The 18,471-nt window shown below is 41.1% G+C and overlaps 1 protein-coding gene across 1 annotated transcript; it reads left to right on the forward strand.

Annotated features, from left to right (window-relative positions):
- Positions 1-17,203: 17,203 nt before the first annotated feature.
- Positions 17,204-18,008, forward strand: LOC147957046 (uncharacterized). Its single transcript, XM_087536076.1, has one exon. It carries the CDS (start codon positions 17,307-17,309, stop codon positions 17,916-17,918), a length of 612 nt encoding a protein of 203 aa, XP_087392202.1. The 5' UTR covers positions 17,204-17,306; the 3' UTR covers positions 17,919-18,008.
- The last annotated feature ends 463 nt before the right edge of the window (positions 18,009-18,471 follow it).

Below are 18,471 nucleotides of genomic sequence, written 5' to 3' on the forward strand. Positions count from 1 at the left end.
GTTGATAACAAAGCTGCCTAGAGGAGGGGAACATGTGGCTCTCGGGTGCTGGTGGACCTGAATTGCAATAATAATTTTGTGATTTGAAAAAAAGGTTAAAATGTCCTGTAAATTTCTGAAACATACATGACCAAAATTTGTACTCATATAAAAAGTTTCACGAAGGAATGCCTTCTAGCGTAACCTGTGCGGAAAGAAAAACAAAATGAAGATTATATACGAGTTACTATTCACGAGGTTTCTCCTAGGAATTATTTTTTTAGCCTGACTTTCCCAGGATTTTATCCCGCGCTAACATTTTTTACGGGTACAAAAGTAGGTCAACTTCGTTTCCACATTTTTGGGGACCTTTTTCATAATTAATAGTGTTTTTGTCATATCGGGTTCACCGTGGTATTTCCCATCTAGAAAACAGCTACGGCGCAGCTCCTTCATGAGCATGCATCGACGGGAGTGTGGGACCTGGCCTCTACTCCCTTAACCAATGGGGAGGCAGTGGGAGTACAAAGTAGCAGTTGCTTTGCCGTGCATTGTCCTGAATCAAAACTTGTTGATTTGCCATGTGTTGCTCTGAAGATCCGCTGCTCAACTGTTGGTCCGATGGATGTAAGGTGTATTTGGTCAGTGACAGACAAAATCAGTTCATGAGTGCATATTAGTTGAGATTCTAGAACCCTTCATTGTCGAAATAGTTTGTACTAGTTTCTTTATTTCCCAGATAATTTGGATGCAGTAGTTTTTCGTTCATGAGTGCATACTAGTTAAGATTCTAGATCTTTCTTCACTTCCTAGGTGTGCTTGGTTTAATGTTTTCAGCATTCCAATTTTTAACTTGTAGATCTTCTGTGTCCTCACTAAGGGGAAACAATCATTGTCGAAACAATAAACTCCTTGGTTGCCTTACCGGGCTCCATTCAAAATGGTTGAACAACTTTTGAGTTATCTTGCTGACACTTGGTCCAAATAGGTTAAAAACTTTATGGTTCGCTCACTCTCGCTCTTTTTTAAGACATATTTGAATCTTTTCGTATACTGATTGGCGAATTTTAACATGCTCCCTCTTACCCCTCTTTTTACATGTGATGTAAAAAGATAAGAGTTAATCAGATCACTAGTTGATGAGATTCAACGGCTCAGATCTATTATATACTCTTAACTCTCACGTAAAAAGAGGGGTAAGAGGGAGCAAGTTAAAATTTGCTCCTGGGAACCATCTATGTGTCAAAACTCAAAAGAAACATAAATATTGATGTACGAACAGCCAAATTTGTTCTAATATATTCAGATTTTTTTATGGCCGATGACCTTTTAGGTTCACAAACAGAACCCTTCGCCGTGGACCCAGAGTTCGTTCCGGTGGTGGTAGGGCTAGGAATAAAGATAGGGTTTATCTTCGTTCGGCGGTGACAAGACGATGGTGTCGCCATAGGCATGAAATAAGGTCTCCCCACTTCATCCTCATTTTCATAGCACTTCTTCGTATCATGGGGAGGCATGTGAAACATGGTGTGTCCACATATCTATTTCTCTAGTTTTTGCGTTTTCTTTTGCAGGTTTGTCAAAGAAAAGGTTTGTCCAAGTCATGCTATTCTACGGAGAAGATAACATGGTCATGCATCATGATCCTCTGACTCCCGTCCCTAGTGTCGAAAGTTGGCTAACGTTGGCCTAGTAGGCGAGGTGTGATCTTGTTCTCCAGTGCAGCCATTTGCAACGCAGATCACGACCATATGTATCTTCTTGTCTGCATCAACAAATTCTCGACAGTTGCTTCCACAAGCTACTGGGTTTCAACAAGTTTGCTTCGTCGAGTGGCTGGCCCAGAGGCTGCAATAAAAATTTCTCACAGCGTGCCGGGCAGGGCCGGCAAAATCCGGGGCCCTGTGCCAAATTCTAAAATGAGGCCTACCTCACAACGCAATAGACATAGAAATATATCAATAACAACGTATAGATCAGTAGAAATATATAATTTGAGCTATATAAAAAATAACATATGTTTGGTATGAAAGATCACATATATTTGGTTGCATAGTCTTCAATTAAATAATGCCATTTTTTTTGTGTTCTTTAAATTGAAATCGTCAATGATATCCTCGAACACTAGGGAAAACCCTACTTTATATATTAGTTTATAGAGGGAATATATAAAATATAAAAAGAACAAAATTAGCTGTACAAGGTTTGGAAAAAAATAATATGAAAAGTCAAATCTGCTAGCAAAAACGGAACTCAGAGCCAGGGCGGGGCTTCACGAGGTCACCGATCCTTATGCTTGAGCGATCTGTGATGGTTGGTACTGTTCCGACCTTCGTGGTTCTGCTCTTGCCGTACCGAGAAAGGAAGAAAGGAAGAGACGCGTGAATCACGCTGGACTGGAGCCTGGACCCTGGTGCCGCAGGGACCTCGATCCTACTCAGCGCTGCAGGCGCCGGTTCGACCTGCAAGCTGCTGAAGGCAAAACGCGCAGGAAAAAAGATTCCAGCTTCGTTCGTCAGGATTGGGAATCGAACTCTGGCCAAAATTTGCATGCCACGCACGTCATCCACTATCACAAGTTCACTTTGCTGTTTATAAGAGGAAACAACTCTATTTGACCCTAACTTTAGTACAAACATTAAATATATAGCAGTATTATATATCAGCTATAAATTATTTGAATAAAGAAAACCTAAATTTAAAAATATTCACAAAACCACGAATTGAAAGAAATCAAAATTGCGGATTTTTTTTGTACCAATTGAATTCGCAAAAAAGGGAAAAAGTTTGTGAATTTGAAAATAATTCATTGAATTTGAAAAAAAGTTCATCGAATTTGAAAAAAGTTCATTGAATTCGAAAAAAAGTTCATTGAATTTTAGGAATGTTCATCTAATTTGAAAAGGTTCAACACTTTCGAAAAAAGTTCATCGAATTAGAAAAAAGGTTCAAAAAATCTGAAAAAAGAGTTCATCAAATTAGCAAAAAGAAAAAGTTCACCAATTTGAAAAGAAGTTCATCGACTTTGAAAAAAAGTTCACCAAGTCGAAAAAGTTCATCAGATTTTAAAAAAAGGTCATAGATTTTGAAATTATTTCATAAAATTTGAAAGATAAATCAACAATTTTGAGAAAAAGTTCATTGAATTTGGAAAAAGCTCATCAAATTTGAAACAGAAAATCAGCGATTTTGAGAAAGCGTTCATCAAATTTGAAAAATGTTCATTAATTTGGAAAAAGATCATTGAATATGAAAAAGGTTCATAAAAATTTGAAAAAAATAACATCAACCTTTAGAAAAAAGTTCATCAATTTAGAAAAATTTCATAAAACTTGAAAAAAATTCATCCATTTTATAAAAAAGTTCATCAAAATTGAATAGAGTTCATGGTTTCTTAGAAAAATAGTCAACAAATTTGAATAAAGCTCATTGATTTCTTTTTTTAAGTTCATTGATTTGAATGAAAAAATAATCATTTCTGAGAAAAAAGTTCATCCATTTTAAGAAAAGATCACGAATTTGAAAGAAATCATCAAACTGGGAAGAAGAAAAAAGGAATAAAACAGAAACAAAAAAAACGAAAAAGGAAAAACGAAAGAAGAAATAAGCAAGTTTGGAAGAACAAATAATCATATTGGGTATGGTGGCGCGTTGGTTAATGCGGCGCAGTTCGATCCCTGAGCTCCCTAGCTCGATTCCCTTCACGAGCGCAGTTTTTTTGGCGCGTTGAAATAATAACAGCAAAACGGAGGCGAGATGGGCCGGCCCGCGAGTATCTGCTGCAGGCGCCGGTTAGCAAAAACAGTAGAAAACCGGCGCCTGCAGCGCCAAATAGGAAATGCCGGTGCCGCACGTCTCGCAGAGAGACATCATCGGGCTTGCTCCTGCGCTGGACTGTAGGGCCCAGCACATAAAAACGGGCCCCCTCAAAACCGGGGGCCCTGTGCGGGCGCACCGGCCACACACCCCTTGGCCCGGGCCTGCCGCCCGTGGATGCAAAAGGATAAAGACTTCGGCACCCTCAAGGACTTGGTTGTATATTTCAATTTTTATAAATAACTTTTTCTAGCGTTCTATCGCACTTTATTGTTGAGAAACAAAATACGGACGTTCATATACAGTCAATCCTATGAACGCACCCATGCACACCTTACCTTTATGAGCATCTCCAAGACACTGAAGCGACATATCTTCATATTGACGAAGTCACCACATGTGCCCTTCTATCGATTGGAACATCACCTCCCACTTAAAGAATATTCTGCCTTAACGAGACATCCATGTGTCAAACCTAAAGTTTGACCCATGGTGGACTTGGGGTACAACCATCGTCCTAATCATTCAACCACAGATTGGTTCTCGAGTCCGTCCCACTTAATATAGCCCTTCACACACAAAAAAAAATAGAGCCCTGAGCTCCCCAGCTCGATTCCCTTTACGAGCGCAGTTTTTTTGGCGCGTTGAAATAATAACAGCAAAACGGAGGCGAGATGGGCCGGCCCGCGAGTATCTGCTGCAGGCGCCGGTTAGCAAAAACAGTAGAAAACCGGCGCCTGCAGCGCCAAATAGGAAATGCCGGTGCCGCACGTCTCGCAGAGAGACATCATCGGGCTTGCTCCTGCGCTGGACTGTAGGGCCCAGCACATAAAAACGGGCCCCCTCAAAACCGGGGGCCATGTGCGGGCGCACCGGCCACACACCCCTTGGCCCGGGCCTGCCGCCCGTGGATGCAAAAGGATAAAGACTTCGGCACCCTCAAGGACTTGGTTGTATATTTCAATTTTTATAAATAACTTTTTCTAGCGTTCTATCGCACTTTATTGTTGAGAAACAAAATACGGACGTTCATATACAGTCAATCCTATGAACGCACCCATGCACACCTTACCTTTATGAGCATCTCCAAGACACTGAAGCGACATATCTTCATATTGACGAAGTCACCACATGTGCCCTTCTATCGATTGGAACATCACCTCCCACTTAAAGAATATTCTGCCTTAACGAGACATCCATGTGTCAAACCTAAAGTTTGACCCATGGTGGACTTGGGGTACAACCATCGTCCTAATCATTCAACCACAGATTGGTTCTCGAGTCCGTCCCACTTAATATAGCCCTTCACACACACACAAAAAATAGAGCCCTGAGCTCCCCAGCTCGATTCCCTTCACGAGCGCAGTTTTTTTGGCGCGTTGAAATAATAACAGCAAAACGGAGGCGAGATGGGCCGGCCCGCGAGTATCTGCTGCAGGCGCCGGTTAGCAAAAACAGTAGAAAACCGGCGCCTGCAGCGCCAAATAGGAAATGCCGGTGCCGCACGTCTCGCAGAGAGACATCATCGGGCTTGCTCCTGCGCTGGACTGTAGGGCCCAGCACATAAAAACGGGCCCCCTCAAAACCGGGGGCCCTGTGCGGGCGCACCGGCCACACACCCCTTGGCCCGGGCCTGCCGCCCGTGGATGCAAAAGGATAAAGACTTCGGCACCCTCAAGGACTTGGTTGTATATTTCAATTTTTATAAATAACTTTTTCTAGCGTTCTATCGCACTTTATTGTTGAGAAACAAAATACGGACGTTCATATACAGTCAATCCTATGAACGCACCCATGCACACCTTACCTTTATGAGCATCTCCAAGACACTGAAGCGACATATCTTCATATTGACGAAGTCACCACATGTGCCCTTCTATCGATTGGAACATCACCTCCCACTTAAAGAATATTCTGCCTTAACGAGACATCCATGTGTCAAACCTAAAGTTTGACCCATGGTGGACTTGGGGTACAACCATCGTCCTAATCATTCAACCACAGATTGGTTCTCGAGTCCGTCCCACTTAATATAGCCCTTCACACACACACAAAAAATAGAGCCCTGAGCTCCCCAGCTCGATTCCCTTCACGAGCGCAGTTTTTTTGGCGCGTTGAAATAATAACAGAAAAACGGAGGCGAGATGGGCCGGCCCGCGAGTATCTGCTGCAGGCGCCGGTTAGCAAAAACAGTAGAAAACCGGCGCCTGCAGCGCCAAATAGGAAATGCCGGTGCCGCACGTCTCGTAGAGAGACATCATCGGGCTTGCTCCTGCGCTGGACTGTAGGGCCCAGCACATAAAAACGGGCCCCCTCAAAACCGGGGGCCCTGTGCGGGCGCACCGGCCACACACCCCTTGGCCCGGGCCTGCCGCCCGTGGATGCAAAAGGATAAAGACTTCGGCACCCTCAAGGACTTGGTTGTATATTTCAATTTTTATAAATAACTTTTTCTAGCGTTCTATCGCACTTTATTGTTGAGAAACAAAATACGGACGTTCATATACAGTCAATCCTATGAACGCACCCATGCACACCTTACCTTTATGAGCATCTCCAAGACACTGAAGCGACATATCTTCATATTGACGAAGTCACCACATGTGCCCTTCTATCGATCGGAACATCACCTCCCACTTAAAGAATATTCTGCCTTAACGAGACATCCATGTGTCAAACCTAAAGTTTGACCCATGGTGGACTTGGGGTACAACCATCGTCCTAATCATTCAACCACAGATTGGTTCTCGAGTCCGTCCCACTTAATATAGCCCTTCACACACACACAAAAAATAGAGCCCATCGAACTAAGTCAAACAAAAACATAAGCATGTGGAGTCACGCTTGGTGTGATGGCCCGCACAAAGACATACATGTTGGGCTTCAAGCACATATATTATCACTCAATGAAAAAAACAAACACATAGACTATCACGATCCGAAAGTTCTTGTGTATGAACACAAGGGCCCCTTTCTTATATGCTTTATTTTGCTTTGTTTACTTCCTAAACCCAAATGAAAGTAAAAATTCATGACAACAAGAAAAAACCAATTGTAACACGATGATAGATATTGCTAGCTCCTAGTGATCATCCTTCTTGCCATCGAAGAAGAGATCTATCAGGACGAGTGCCAAATTCTCTAGCTTTTCATTTTCCATGGCCAGTATCCCCATCACTAATGTATTATGGACCTCCCGGCGTAGTTCTTGACGGTGTCAAATGTCTTCTCAATGCACTCGAGCAGCTTGGAGGGTCTTGACCCATCCTTGCCTTTGCAGACGAAAACCAGAATGGTGTCATGGTAGATCCGAAGGGTCCTCACCAATCATCATGCCGCTATAGTCCACCTGACAGAACTTGAGGGCACACACTGCTATCTCATCCTTTACGGCAATCTCGCCGCCTTCGCATAGCATCTTGTCCACCTTGACTATGAGGGCGGCTGCGCTACCCTTGAGTATATCGATGGTTATGAGTGCTAGGTCTTGACAATCCTTGGCCTCAGTGCTCCGGTTATCTGACAGGAGCATTGATGCGCAAAATTCTTGCAAGAAGCCCAACTTGAAGGGCTCACATAAGACATTCTTGCACACCTCCATCACAATATCTGTATTGCCCTTCTCCCTGCCACCGTCGGCATGACCAGCGATGGCAGCAGAAAATGAGCTTGATGGTGAAGATAGACATGTCAGTCATAGGCGTAGTTGTCAACACTAGAGAGAGAAAAGAGGAGATAGTTATAGGTGGTAGACATAGGTTGAGATATAGTGAAATGGTAGTGTATAAATTTCATGTAGCGTGGCTGAATATGTTGTTGATTAGTGACACTAGTCATCAAAGCGTACATGTCTGCCACTCTATGTTACACTTAAGCACAATAAACCTTACATTATTATAACTAGCACATATGTCGGTGCGTTGCAACGAGAGATAAAATAGTATGCATTTAAAGTAGTGAGAATTATATGTGCAACCAAAACCTTGTGTGCACACGAAAAAGGAATATTTAGCTTCTCGGTTTTGCCGCGTGTGAAGGGTTCAGTCAGATATTTTTCCATTCATTGATCGAGGCATTTAAAAGTTTTGTTATGTCATCGTACGCCAGAGAAGGCTCATGAGTTATTCAATCCACTCTTCCTTTCAATCGAGGGTATTTTAAGGTCTGAAGTTTCAGAATATTTTAGGAAACATGAACAATTTTTTAAATCCTGAACAGTTTTTTGAAAATTTTGTACACTTTCAAAAAAAATGCGAACGAAATATGAAAGGGAACATCTTTTCAAATCACAAACATTTACCAAAAACATCAACTTTTTTTATAAAAACATGAACATAATTTAAATTTGTGAACTTTTTTTAAACCGGGAACATGTGTTGAAAATTCATAAGATTTTTAGAAAATGTGTATCTTTTATACATGAACATTATTTCTAATTTTGAAATTTTTATTAAAAAAATAAATATTTATCAAATTTGGGTCATTTTTTGAAATTCCATTTTATTTTTAGAAATATTGAACAATTTTGAATAATAATATTTAAAAAAATGGGCAACGTTTTGCAAGTTCCGAATATTTTTCAAAATAGCAACAAAATTTTGGAATTCTGAACATTTTCCAATTTTTTTAATTCTAAACATTTTTTGGGAACTTCTAATTTACGAAATAAATTCTAAAAGAAAAATAAACTTGGAAGGGAAAAAGAGATAGGGAAAGGAGAATAAAAATAGAAGTAAAACATAGAAAAAAAGAAAAATAGGCCAGCCCATTATTGGTTGTCCTATGCGAAACTCAGACTATTTGTTGCCCTGTGCGGAAAATAGAATTTTCCCAGCTGCGTGGGCAGAAAAATAAGTGGGCTGTTTCGCTGGGCCATAGCGCACGGCGCACGTACGAATTTTTTTTCTATCAAACAACGCATAAGAATTTAGTACAATCTCGGATAGAAAACATTTATTTTCGGCGGTGAACGGATGAAAAAATTGGATATAGATTAAATATTACACTCAAAAACTTATTGGAATTTAAATACATCATGAAAGTTTAGGATTATAAATACGAAATAGTTATTGTTTTGGGGATGTATATCATTGGGAAATGTTGTTAGAAAAGTGAAGAGACTGAAAAAAAATCATTAGAAGTAAGGAGGTCATTCCGTAGTGATGTGTCGTTTTAACTTCCAAGGTAAGCATGTATAGATTACAAACGACATATATTCTTGCCAAGTTACCAACTTATAGTGTACGATGCACCCTTGCCTACCATGATGCTTTCGTCAAAGTAACTATTTCTGTTGACTTCCTCTCCACATTACAGTTTTATGAGCTAGAAAATTTGAATGGAACCATGGAACCATGGTGATGAGAGTTCATGAGAATTTATTGCTGATTCACTCCACTATCGCCTATATACCATTGAGTTCTGAATTTGGTGATCATTGTGACCGGAATGACCCCGGACTAAACTGTATTTTTTTGAGGAAATAATTCTTGTATTACTCAATCAAAGTACAATCAGGCTTAACAGCGTCTAATACGACCTCTGGTCTCGACCTAAGCCATACTGTTTTTCTATGACAACAATGTACTTGAGAGGAAAGATTATGAGAGGCGAGACTATATGGATTCGCTTGGTAGCTTAGGAAAATGTTGTTGATAGGGCGCATACACGTAATTAAGAATGGGTGAAATCTCATCAATTGTGCTCATTAAAGTGTATATGAAAAATGTAAACTTCAGTTAACAACATGAAGCCTTCCGGGAGAGAATTAAATAAAATAGTGGAGAACAGTAGCATTCTGCCAAGGAGAACACTGTTTCTGTTATAGAGTACAACAACAAAACCACATTTTACACCCACAAAAAAATTAGACTAGTAAATCAACTTATTACAAACGGCTTCGGTGGTATACATCATGTTTTGCAAACAGCAGCTTTGGATATTTGGTTTAGTGTCCATTGGCCATGTTCTGATGCAGCAAAATCTGGGAAGCAAAGAAGAAATGCGAGACATATTTTCGATACATTTTCTTGCTTGTAATTTAAAATCAACCTCGATTTCTTTCTTATGCTAGGAATGCTGGAATAATTTTTTGAGGACAATGCATTGAATTCCCTCAACTATCTCAACACGGATGGATTTGGATACATGACACACATATCCTAAATTAAAGTATTACGGTGTAAAGGCATCTATTAAAATAGATGATAATATACCAAGTTACATACCTTCTGAAACATTTAGAACGTGTGTGACAAAATTATGTTTATAATAGCGATATTTTTCCTTGAGTATAGGCTAATGTTTTTTCATTGAGTCTAGGCTAATGTTTTTTTTTGAAATGTGATGATTGATTCCTATCCTACATAGGAATAGGAATCCATTCCTACAAACCAAAGGGCTCCAAAGAAATTTTTTGTTGAAAATCCTATCCTATAGAATTCTTTACCTAATAATAAAGGACGGAGGCTTTCATAGTTCTCCATAAGTCATCCTTTTATATCCGTTGATTCTATGTTACAATAAGATTTACGGCTGAGATCTACCCAAGTACGCAGAGACAACGTTTCGCGAGATAGCGTTCCGTTTCGTGGGCCACGAACCATGCCACCACCCCCGTGCGTTGTATTGGGCTTGGCCCGTGTCACCTACACATTCCGGTGGCCATGGACGCACTTCGTCTCCTTCTCCCTGTATATCTAAAAAATAACTCCTTTTCCCAGTCTAAAAAAAAGAACATCTCCTCCCGTACTCATAAAAAATTCTCCTTCTCTCATGGCCGCCGCCGCCGCTCTGTGCCCAGCACCGTTGCTATTCCCTTGCCCGCGCCCATGACTCGCTCTGTTTTGCCCGGTTCAGATCCATGGATGGAAGGTTTGGCTTTGGTTAACGCTGCGCGCGTAGCGTCTCCGCCCCCCTCGCCCTGGTGTTGCTCGTCTAGGCTTAAGGTCGCGGGGATGGAGCACGGCGAGACACCCGTCTTCTCGCACCACGCTCACGACGATGTCGCCGTGGAAGGCTAGGCGCGCGACAGCGCCGAGCCCTCCCATTGCTATGGCGCCCCGGTGGAGTGCCCTGAGGCGGCAGATGCTGCTGCTATCCCGCACGACCAGCCCAAGGTCAAGCTCCTCTACCTGATTTTGTGACGCAGCTTCTGTCTCGCACAACAATGTCGGACTCTGCCCCTTAGGTTTGGAGAGCGCGTGGTCCGATCTGTTGGTCCGGCCGTGCTTTCGTGCGCGTGCGCAGGGAGAGAGCGAGCTTGCTGATTTCGTAACTGCAGCTCCAACATGAAAGCCTGCCAACCAAATCTTGTGATTTGTCTTCTACAAAATAGGAAATTTGTAGTTTGTTACATAATCATCAAAGTTACATGATGTGCAGATTGGAGGTTTGATTACTAGGGAGACTTTTACTACATGCGAGTTACGGTTTCATGATAGGCGGAGCACACACCAAATGTTTGATGAATTGCCTGAAGAAAATGCATGGAGTATTTTGTTGCGTGCTTCAAGCCTTCAACCAGGTAAAATAAATCCTATTAGTTCTCACCATACAATCTTGTGAACCAATTTAGTGAAGTTAGTATGATATGATTATTATCTTTGTAAGCTTCTCAATAGATATATTGAAAATATTAAACCTGCAAGAGCCACTAAATATATCTGTAGACTTATATAAAAATAGTTCATTTTTAATTGTTTGGTGATTGTTGCTCACAGCCAATTTCTAGAAGCTTTACAGTAACATTACACAAGCGATCCAAGTAAACAGAATTCTAAGATAGCAAGGGTTGATGATAGCAGCAGTAGTAATTGCTGATTTAAGTGTAATAACATGGTGCGCTGTTCTGTCCTGGTCTTGCTTTTCTTTCTTTCGTATACCTTATCTAATCTCCCAATAGATTTGTTGGGTTGGTGTGGCAATTAGTCTTAGATTAGACAAACTTTGTAGCCGTGGCAATGAAATTTTGTTCAGAAGTACGCAAACGTAGAAGTTGTTATTTGTTGAATGAATTTGTGTATGTATCTCTTTTATTCCTGCAACAATTAGTCAGAAAGGTCTTTCACACTGGTGTGACACTATTTCTTATTTGAAATAGTGCTTATGATTGTTGCCTTGAAAAACTAAAAACCGAGTGTAAGGAATCATCTAACCATATTGGATGAAGATGACCCATAAATTCGTTCACTTAGTTGAATGTGTCTGCCTTCTGCTCAAGATAGGTACCCCAAGCTCTAATATTTTTAGTGGCAAGAACTATGAGTCTATGACACATCTTTCTTTGCTGAAACTGTGGTTATATCGTTTGTCATCTGAAAACCACACTCCTATATACATTATGGGACATAATGTCTAGGAAATAATCACCATGTACAGATATCACTCTTGACCTACTTAGTACAACATTGCATAAGGTACCACTCAGTATTTTTTATCTCATATATAGATAAAAACAAAGTCCGTAAGAGCTGATTTTGTGCACCTTGCTGTATGCGAACCTACTTGATAAGATATTGAAATGAGAGCTTTTAAAATAAAATAAAAACAAGTCAGATTTTCATTATTAACCCGTGTGCACATTCTAATGTTTCCTTTTTTTAGCGGATGCACATTCTAATGTTTCCTGACTCTGACAGATTGTTTTTTAGAATAATTTGATGAACCACCATGTTGCCCTTTCACTTGGTTCCACGGGAAAGTAAATTACATTGCTCCAGAGGGTCAATACAGCCTACAGGTTATGTGGACTCTATCACTTTGTCACATTTTTATTTATTCACATTCGTTCTACCATTGCTTAACTTTGTTGGAAAAACTGCTGTTGCTATGTATGCAGGATACATTTCTAGAGCTGGAATTTCAGGGCATCAAGAAGTAATTTACTATGCTTCAATTAAAGAAGTTATTTTGTATAACTTTTTTGAGGACTAAATTACTAGCTTAATGTTTGGAACTTATTCAGCTGCATATAAGGCATGCTCGTACAGAATACCTGCTGCATCAAAGCTCAGTGTGGATACACCTCTTCTTACAGGACAGGTTTGTCCACAAATTATCTGAGCTTCAATTTCCACAATAAGATTTGTGTTTTTATTTATCATGTTTTCTGCTCTTACATAACCAAACATTTACAGATGTTGAATTTTCATTTCCTGACAACACCATGAAATTGCAATTTTATCTATTTTGAAATGGTTCTAGCATGTGTGATGCATCTCTCCCCTCAATTGTTGGAGGAACATGATGCTATTCCTGGTGCTTTTGGTTGTGGAAAAAATATCATTAGTGAGGCACTTCGAAGGTGATCACCTTAGTGAAGAGACTCAAGAGAGACAGGAGTATTTTCTTGGTACCATATCTATACCGTCTACTGAGTTTAAAAATCTCTGCAATAATACAATTCTGAAGCTCTGCAGGTTTATATGAGACGTGGTGAAAGAGGAAATGAGATGTCTGAGGTTTTCACGGATTTCCCCCAATTGACAATGGCAATTCCTGACAGGACGTGAATAGTGGAGCCACTTAAAGTCCATGGCGAGCTCATCGTTGTCGGCTTTCTTTCTCCTGATCGGGAGCCACCAATCATGACCCGGTACACTGGGGAGATGTTCCATGGGACGAGGAGGAGCTCCTTATTTGTCGGGACGAGGAGGAGTTTGCGCTTTCCAGGCTCGTCCTGCCGACGCATGAGCTGGACTAGCGAAGCACAAATTCCCCGGTGCAACGCACGGGCATTTTTGCTAGTCCTACTAACAGAACGAAACCTAAATTAGTTAATAGTGCATGAACTAGTAATTACAATAGATAATAGACAAGTAGTTTTCACTGCAAATAGTTCACGAATTTGCCAATACGTCAACAACCAGTGCCCACTTCTCTTGGTGATGCATCCCGTCCAGTTACCCAGCTGGTGCCCCCCTCCCCCAACAACTCGTCCCTGACTCCCTCAGCCTCACGACGTGCGCCCCCGACTGCCGGCAAGCCGGCGATCTCCTGCAGGTTGCAACCCCCGCCGAACTTGTCTGCAACTAGGGTTGGCGGCTTGGCTCGTGGGCGCATTCGCATTTTACTTGTGGCACGGTGCTCCTGTTGCATGTTCACTGTACGTGTGTACATGGTACCAGAAGTTGGGCTATTGAGATCGCACAGAAGTAGTAGTAAAAGAAAAGAAAAATCTGTATGGTAGGCTTTGGCCTGTTGAAGTCACCCTATTAGAATCGCCGTTGCTGGACGTAATAACATGGCCGCACGAGATAACTGGTTCACATTTTTTCTTTTTCTTCATTAACGTGAGAATTTCTACTAGGTGAATCAACACCGTAATACCTCGGCCCCTACACGGCCGAAGAGGTTAGGAAGGCACTTTTTGACATTGGTGATTTAAAGGCGCCGGGGTCAGATGGCCTTCACGCCATTTTTTATAAGAGATTTTGGGCTATGTTAGGGGATGATTTGACTGAAGAGGTTCTCCAAGCGATGAATACATGTACTATACCTGATGGTTGGAATGATACTACAATAGTAATGATCCCAAAAGTTAACTCCCCGGAAAAGGTAACTCAATTTAGACCAATCAGCTTGTGCAATGTGGTGTATAAGGTCATTTCAAAGATGATTGCTGCTCGTTTGAAGACAATCCTCCCAGATATTATTAGCCCTACCCAAAGTGCTTTTGTGCCTGGAAGAATGATAACAAATAACATCTTAGTGGCGTATGAATGTTTCCACAAAATAAAAAATAAAAGGACCGGTAAAGAGGGCCTGTGTGCAATCAAACTGGACATGCACAAAGCATATGACCGAGTGGAGTGGCCTTTTTTAAAGGAAATCATGTTGAGACTAGGCTTTCAGCAGGATTGGATGAATTTAATTATGCAATGTGTGTCATCGGTGGAATATCGGGTTCGTTTTAACACGGAAGAAACAGAGAGCTTCAAACCATCTAGAGGACTGAGGCAGGGGGACCCTCTCTCCCCATATTTATTTTTGTTATGTACGAAGGCCTGACTGCACTCTTAGATAATGCAGAGGAGAATAGAAGTATTTCCGGAATTAAAGTTAGCAGAGATGCCCCATCTATTTCAAATCTCCTATTCGCGGATGATTCATTAATCCTGATGCAAGCTAATTCCATGAACGCGGAGGCGTTGAAAGCAGTTTTGGATGCTTATTGTGCTGCATCGGGGCAAATGGTGAGTGTTGAAAAATCTAGTATATTTTTTAGTCCCAACACGAAAGTGGAAGATAAGGCGCATATATGTACTATTTTGAACATTATGACTGAAGCTCTCAATAACAAATATTTGGGTCTGCCTTCAAATGTGGGTATGGACAAAAGTGATTGTTTCCAATTCTTAATAGATCGAATTGTTATGAAAATCAGTGCTTGGAAGGAAAAGTTGCTATCAGCAGGAGGAAAAGAAATCCTTCTCAAATCGGTTGTACAAACTATCCCAACTTATGCAATGTCCGTCTTTAAAATTCCGAAAAAGATTTGTACACGAATCATTGACGCGATGTCGCATTTTTGGTGGGAAGAGAATGCATTGGATGGCATGGTGGAAGATGTGTGTACCAAAAGACCAAGGAGGAATGGGTTTTCGAGACATACATTGTTTCAATCTGGCCTTATTAGCTAAACAAGCGTGGCGCCTGCTTGATAACCCTGATTCCCTATGTGCCACCGTCTTGAGAGCTAAATATTTTCTAGATGGAGATTTAATGAATGCGGGTCTAAAAAAAGATCCTCTTTCACTTGGCAAAGCATTATGGCCGGAGTGGATTCTCTCAAAAAAGGTTATATTTGGAGAGTTGGTAATGGACGGAATATTGATATCTGCAGAGATGCATGGATCCCGAATGGGGCAAATAGGAAAATTATCACTCCTAGAAGAGGGCAGATTCTAACAAAAGTTTCTGATCTTATAGATCCAATCAACAATTGCTGGGATGAAGATTTGGTAAGACAAACATTGTGGCCAATTGATGTCTAGAGGGTGCTTACGATCCCCCTCCCCACGTATGACATGTCGGATTTCATAGCTTGGAGCTTTACAAAGAATGGACTGTTCACGGTTCGTTCTGCTTATCTGGAGGAATGGAAAACGCAACATGGGAGGAAATTGCAACACTCAGATGGCATGGGAGGAATAAATGTCAATACTATTTGGAGCAAGATTTGGAAATTATCTTGTCCAGCAAAAGTGAAGATTTTTATTTGGCGTACCTTACATGGAACCCTCCCATGTCGTGTTACACTTGCTAATAGACATATGAAAGTTTCGCCCACCTGCCCATCATGTTCGAACGGGCATGAAGATACTAAACACTTATTATTTTTATGTCAAAAGGCAAAAGAGGTGTGGGAGAAACTGGGATTGCACGAAGCCATTAAAAAAGCCTGTGCGTTCGATCGTGCGGGAGAGGCAGTACTTGAATTTCTACTTTTTATGCCAGAACATGAGCTATCTACAGTGGGCATACAGAATGTTCGCGAACTGATCGCTGTAACAGCCTGGTATTTATGGTTGGAAAGACGTTCGCTAGTCCATTAGGGGAAGACCCAAGATGCATACCAAATTTCGATGGGAGCCCGTGCTATAACGACGAACTATGTTATTGCCCAATCCTCCAAGGCAACAAATAAAATAGAGGGATGGACGAGACCCCCTCTAGGTTTTGTGAAATTAAATGTCGATGCTTCTTTCGATCAAGACATGCTTAGAGGCACAGCGGGAGCTGTACTTAGAGATGATAAAGGAAGATTTATTGTTGGAGGGAATTGGAAGATGGATTGGTGTGCAGATGTTTTAACAGCAGAAGCCATGGCACTATGTTTTGGCTTATTACTTGCACAAAAGGCGGGAAGCAACCGAATTGTTGTTAACTCCGACAATATGGAAGTAATTGACACGATGAAGAATGGAGGACATACAGCGGGAGCGGCGGCAGCTGTGTTTGATGATTGTTATTTTATGGCTTGTGATTTTCCGTTAGTTAGATTTGAACATTGTAATAGGAAGGCAAATAAAGTAGCTCATGAAATTGCTAGAGTAGCTAAATTTTCTGAAACAAGGGATTGGTTTGAGGAACCTATGAACGATATTGTAAATTTTCTTATAGACGATGTAACCATTATTACTAATAAATAAAGAGGATGTTTTATTTCAAAAAAAACACCGTAATACCTCGTTCCTACCAGATGAACGACTTATATTTTCTGATTAACATCAGACTTTTTAGGGAGTCTATAATTAGTATAGGTATATCGAGGTATAGATATAGATATAGATAGATAAATAGATGGATAGATAGATAGGTATAGATATAGATAGATATCCATGTTCTAGCTACATACTGCATTTATGAAATCTCACTGCACATGTTATAAATAAAGCTCAACCTCCATCCATCCATCCATCTCTACTCTCACACAACCTTCCATATCCATCTATCTCTACCTCCCTCTGCTTCATTACAATTCAAGGTTTCTAGCTAGCCTTGTAGGGATGGCAACAATGCCGCCTACCTCCATCATCTTCTCTGCGATAGTCTTCATGCTCCTTTCCACTGCCACCGCTACTCAAGCCAATGGCTCTGTCAGTGGCAAACCCAAGGCGACACACCTCATAGTGGAAGCATGCAAGAACGCCTCCGACTACTGGCACAACATCACAGAGGCATTCTGTTTGTCAACCCTCCAGTTCGACAATCGGAGTGCCAAGGCTAAGAACCTCCTTGACTTGGTGCTTGTCTCCATTGATATCTTTAAGGGACATGTCACTAAGGTTGGCGTTGATGTCAATAAAATGCTGCAAAATGCCAAGAAAGGCACAATTATGATGCATGCTCTCCGTTTTTGTGTGGTGGACTATGAGACCGTGTTGAGCACCCTTAACATCTGTGAAGCCATCATTAGGGAATACCAAGCTGAAAAGGGTGGGATGAAGTCCTCGAATATGCCCCAATGTGTGGATCTGGCAGAGCATACTCTTAATGAGTGCTTGTCTGAGCTTGCTGATATGCCATGGGCGAAGGCGCTGATCAAAGAAAATGAGGAGCTGCGCATGCTGGTCTACCTCAACACTAACTTGCTTGCACCATATAATGTTCGTGATTAATATGGTGTTAGTTTTTATGCAATAAAGAGATGTAATTCCGTGACTCGTGGGTTCTTTTCATGTAATTCCATTTACTGTCCAATTCCTCCACTACTGCAAATATGCAGCATCAACTTCATGCATCAGATGCAGCAATCTATATACTTGGTAGCCTTGTAGTCCTATTGGTGCCTTGTTCGTATGGAAAGTTCATGCCGTTTGATCTACCCACAAGGCCACAAATGTTGATGCCATGTTAAAACACTTGGTTCCTCCAAGCGCATTGTGGGAGAGAGAGAGAGAGAGAGGGGCGTGGATTAGACGTAGAGCCAAAAGAAAATTTTCTTTATTGGATATTCACAAGGGGGGCATACGGCTGTTGTAGAGGTGGACCTATCTTACAATTTTGACTTAGAAATAACTATTTCTAATTGAGGATATTGATATTTTATACCAAAGTTAATTTATGGTTCTCCCTTGAGGAATTATTTATAAATATCGGTCAAGAGATGAGCAACTTCAAAGTTGTAAACAAAATTTTGTGCAACCATTAAATTGATGAGGGTCAACTTGA

The sequence above is a fragment of the Triticum urartu genome, chromosome 7A (assembly GCF_056163025.1).
Source record: "Triticum urartu cultivar PI428250 chromosome 7A, HENAU_Tu73, whole genome shotgun sequence".
In the NCBI taxonomy this organism is placed as follows: domain Eukaryota; kingdom Viridiplantae; phylum Streptophyta; class Magnoliopsida; order Poales; family Poaceae; genus Triticum; species Triticum urartu.